Raw genomic sequence first — 4,888 nt, forward strand, 5'->3', positions numbered from 1 at the left:
GAGAGCAGAGAGGAGGAGAACAGATAGGAGGAGAGAGAAGAGGAGAGCAGAGGAGAGGAGAGGGGAGGAGAGAGAAGAGGAGAGAGAAGAGGAGAGAGAGGAGGAGAGAGAAGAGGAGAGCAGAGGGGAGGAGAGGAGAGGGGAGGAGAGGAGGAGAGAGGAGGAGAGAGAAGAGGAGAGGGGAGGAGAGGGGGAGAGAGAAGAGGAGAGCAGAGGGGAGGAGAACAGAGGGGAGGAGAGAGGAGGAGAGAGGAGAGCAGAGGGGAGGAGAGGAGAGGAGAGAGGAGGAGAGAGAAGAGGAGAGCAGAGGGGAGGGGAGGAGAGGAGAGGAGAGAGGAGGAGAGAGAAGAGGAGAGCAGAGGGGAGGAGAGAGGAGGAGAGCAGAGGGGAGGAGAGGAGAGGGGAGGAGAGGAGGAGAGGAGGAGAACAGAGAGGAGGAGAGAGAGCAGGAGAGCAGAGAGGAGGAGAACAGATAGGAGGAGAGCAGAGAGGAGGAGAGAGCAGGAGAGCAGAGAGGAGGAGAACAGATAGGAGGAGAGGAGGAGAACAGAGAGGAGGAGAGCAGGGAGGAGGAGAGAGAGAGGAGGACAAAGGTCTGCTCCCTTTGTCCTCCTAGTTGTCTTTATTCAGACAGTGTTTGGTTAGAGAGACAGCTGTTTCATAGCAGCCTGCTGATCTGTGAGGTGGAGGAGGAGGAGGAGGAGGAGGAGGAGTATTAAAAGGTCTCACAGCCCTTTATTCTCCCAGAATTCTTTTGTCCCTCTCTGTTAATCCCTCTGAAGAGGTAGAAAATGACTCCCTCCACCTCCTCTCCTCTTCTTCTCTTCAACTCCTCTGCTCCTCTTTTAACCTCCTTCCTTTCCTCATCCTCCTCTCAACGTGGCGCCTCCTCGTCCGTCTCCTCCGGCGTTCTGCTGCTTTGACTTTTAACTGGTTTTCATTTACATCTTCTCAGTTTCTGTTCTCGTCTCTTTCTGACTCTTCATCATATTTTCTCTTCCTCCTCCCCCCCTCTTCTTCCTCCTCCTCCTCCTCCTCCTCTTCCTCCTCCTTGTTGATCTGTGGTACTAAACACCTTTCAGCCAAAGCCAATCACGAACCGGTATTTTTCACAGGTGGAAACCTTAAAGTCTTTATTTTAGAGTCAGACTTGGTTTGATGCGTTCAAGTGCTCGTTAGAAAGTTTGATTTGTAAACTTTAATTTTCATTTAGTTTTTATGTTTTTAACACTGAAGTAATTTTAATTTTCTGTATTTTCTTTATTCATTATTCATTGTCTTTATTTCTTTCATTGATAAATAGATTTTTTAATAGATTTTTAATCTATTTAAATCAATTTTAATCTCTAATTTTGTTCTGTCCTTGAATGCATCACGTGTTCTTCCTGTTATTTCAGCGAATTAACTAAACTGAGAAATAAAAGAGTTTTTATTTGATGCTCGTGTTGAATTGAACCTTCAGTTGATAACTAATAATAATAAAATGTGTTTCCTCCTGCAGAGACTCAAGCAGAAGGAGGCGGCGCCCCCTGTAGGACACCCTGCAGCTCTGCAGGTGCGTTCACTGACTCGTTTACCTGCATGTTGATGCAAACTACTCGTCTTTAATAAGATCTCTAGCTTTAATGAGGATCAGTGATTAAGATATAAATCTATAATTGTTGCTTTTAAGCTCAGGATCTGTGACGTCAGTTTGAGCGTTTTTTCACATCTTTGATGAACTGAGTAAAAGTTTAATATCAGACGATAACCTGAGTTTGTTTCAAATGTCCACGTGCACCTGAACTCATCGTCTCCTCTGGTTCTTCAGGTTTGTGACGAGCTGAAGCTTCCAGATGTTTTCACTCTGAACGTCTGTCGACTCGACGCTGCGAAAGACTTCGGTGAGAAAATAATATGTAAAATAAATAATAAGTAAAATAATACATATAATAATAAAATGAATAATAAATAAAATAATAAAGGAAATAATATGTAAAGTAATACATATAATAATAAATAAAATAATAGATAAAATAATAAACTAAATAATAAATAAAATAATAAAGGAAATAATAAGTAAAATAATAAAATAAATAATAAGTAAAATAATACATATAATAATACATAAAATAATAAATAAAGTAATAAAATAAATAATAAGTAAAATAATAAAGGAAATAATAAGTAAAATAATACATATAATAATAAATAAAATAATACATAAAATAATAAACTAAATAATAAATAAAATAATAAAGGAAATAATAAGTAAAATAATAAAATAAATAATAAGTAAAATAATAGATATAATAATAAATAAAATAATGAATAAAATAAATAAAATAAAATACATGCAATAATAGTACAATAATAGTACAATAATAGTACAATAATTCCCCACTGAAACCCAGACAAATGAATGCTCTTTTTTAACTAAATCAATATTATTGAATCCTTTATTTCTAACTAGAATGTTCTGTAAGACGTATGCGTCGGATGTCTTGTGTTTGATTTGTTTGAGCATCAGAATAATGAATGAGTGTGTTTTGATGGTTCAGGTTTCGCGGTGACGGGTCTCGTGGACGGAGTCGGTAAAAGTGTCGTCTACGTCAGCGAGGTCGACCCGCTGGGACAGTCGGCCAGAGAAGGTGTGAACCTGTTTAAAGAGACAGTACGCTTTATTACCAGTGCTCATGGTCAACGTGAACACATCAACGTTTCTTCTCCTCCTCCTCCTCCTTCTTCTTCTTCTTCTTCTTTGGTCAAACTGCAGCCAAAGTTTACAGCACCAATGGAGCTTTATTGTGAAGGATGAGCGGACACAGACTTCCTGTTGAACCATGTGACCTCATGTTTTCTTTCATAATGTGTTTCCCATCAGGCCTCAGGGCGGGAGACCAGGTCCTGGCGGTGAACGGTGCCGGCGTGTCTGGACTGGACCTGGACCTCATGCAGAGTCTCTTCAGCCACCAGAAGCTGCAGCTGCTTCTCCGGAGGGACCAGGAGCCCACCCCCCCAGACCTCCAGACCTGGACCAGCACCGGTATGTCAGGACCAGATCCAGCAGCTGAACTGTTACAGTCCACATTTAACAAGTATTTCATACAGGAGCTCCAGTTTCCCTGCAGAGCCTGAACCCAACTGCAAATTACTGTATATTAGTGTATTTTATTATATATACATATATTATATTATATTATAATATATATTAGTATATTAGTATATATAATATTTAGTGCTGGGCAAGTTAACGCGTTAATTTCGCGTTAACGCATTCATTAATTAATGGCGACAATTATTTTATCGCGCGTTAACGCATTTTTTTAATTTATCATTAGAATTGTTTTTTTTTTGTTTGTTTTTTTTAATTGAAAGACAAGAGACAATACATATACATAACAACAAGAGGATGACAAGAACAGTGGGATAAAAGCCAGCAAACATCCTATAGTCAGTTTGTGTGTGTGTGTGTGTGTGTGTGTGTGTGTGTGTGTGTGTGTGTGTGAGAACGTGTGTGTATGTCCTTGAGCCTTTTGAGATGGGGAAAAAAAAATAAAACAACAACAAAAAACAGGTAAGTATTTTTAATTTATTATTATTGTAACAGACTGTCTCATGTTTATCGTTTTGTATTGGAGATATGATGTCCCTTCAGGGTTGCCGTAGAGAAAAGGCGACTTCCGCTTCTGGTCGAGGGGGGGGGGGCAGAAATAAAGAGAGAAGCTGCACCAGCTGTTGCTCTCCCTGGAGACTACTGGACATCGCTGCGGTAAAGTCAGCAGACACTCAGATCTCCGTGGTCAACTCAGCAGACACTTACATGTTAGTGCACCTATATGCTGACATTCACGGGAAACGCATTCAAACGGCACAGATCGGGAGCGAGCGAAGGACTTTGAAAGTTAGCGGAAACATTAACGTGAGTCACATTAAGTATAAAACATGCTACCTGCATCTTGTGAACCAAATGTTATTGCCCTTTAGTTCATATAGCAGTAGTTTTAAAATAAAAGTGAGCAATACACTACTTTTGAATTCATTACTGAACTTTGCCATAACAATGCGATTAATCGCAAAAAATCCATGCGATTAATCGCGATTAAATATTTTAATCATTGCCCAGCACTAATAATATTATATATTATTATATGTTAATAAGAATCTGATCTTGATTCCACAGACAGCGTCCCGCTTCCTGTTTGTGACGGCGAGCTGCAAAGACAGGTGAGCTTTACCTGGTCCTCTGGTTGTGTGTGTGTGTGTGTGTGTGTGTGTGTGTGTGTGTGTGTGTGTGTGTGTGTGTAGGAAGCTGTGTTTTATTTTGAAAAGGAAGCTGTGTTTTATTTTGAAAAGGAAGCCGTGTTTTATTTTGAAAGGGAAGCTGTGTTTTATTTTGAAAGGGAAGCTGTGTTTTATTTTGAAGAGGAAGCTGTGTTTTATTTTGAAGAATTTTGGATTCACCCTAAACTATTTCAGACTTCAGGAGGTTTTTTATCGCCAGGAGGATGAAGCTGCAAAATTAAAAAAATAAATAAATTATAAATGTATATATATAATTATTAATTAATTAATATTCCAACAAATGTTCCAAAAATAGTATCGGGACTAAATACAGGCATTAATTAAACGATTAAATGTGACTTAAAATTATATTTCTGTTTTCATTTGCTTCTTTATTTATTTGGCCTGGAATTAATTCCCTTAAATATTTTCCTATTTAAGGTTCTTGATTTTTGCATTTCTTGTTTATTGATATAATATGTATTTCTTATTTTACATATTGTTGCATTTGTTTCTTATTTATTCAAAATGTTTTTTAATTGATTTGTTTTTTTTACTTGAAATGTTGATTTTATTATTTTTTATTTCTTAAAAAACAAAAAAAAAAAAAAAAAAAAAAAAAATA

General features: G+C 38.0%; 1 protein-coding gene across 1 annotated transcript in view; it reads left to right on the forward strand.

The window, feature by feature from the left end:
• Positions 1-1,435: 1,435 nt before the first annotated feature.
• The window catches only part of LOC116378722 (T-lymphoma invasion and metastasis-inducing protein 2-like), a gene marked incomplete at its 3' end in the record, with an annotated part of 4,885 nt that continues 1,432 nt past the window's right edge, over positions 1,436-4,888 (forward strand). The window contains exons 1-5 of the mRNA XM_031840632.1: positions 1,436-1,555; positions 1,811-1,883; positions 2,541-2,630; positions 2,864-3,025; positions 4,163-4,206. Coding sequence (XP_031696492.1) covers positions 1,484-1,555; positions 1,811-1,883; positions 2,541-2,630; positions 2,864-3,025; positions 4,163-4,206 — 441 coding nt within the window. The remainder of the gene's footprint in view (positions 1,556-1,810; positions 1,884-2,540; positions 2,631-2,863; positions 3,026-4,162; positions 4,207-4,888) is intronic.

Source organism: Anarrhichthys ocellatus, unplaced genomic scaffold (assembly GCF_004355925.1).
Source record: "Anarrhichthys ocellatus isolate YVR2014 unplaced genomic scaffold, GSC_Weel_1.0 scaffold3049, whole genome shotgun sequence".
In the NCBI taxonomy this organism is placed as follows: domain Eukaryota; kingdom Metazoa; phylum Chordata; class Actinopteri; order Perciformes; family Anarhichadidae; genus Anarrhichthys; species Anarrhichthys ocellatus.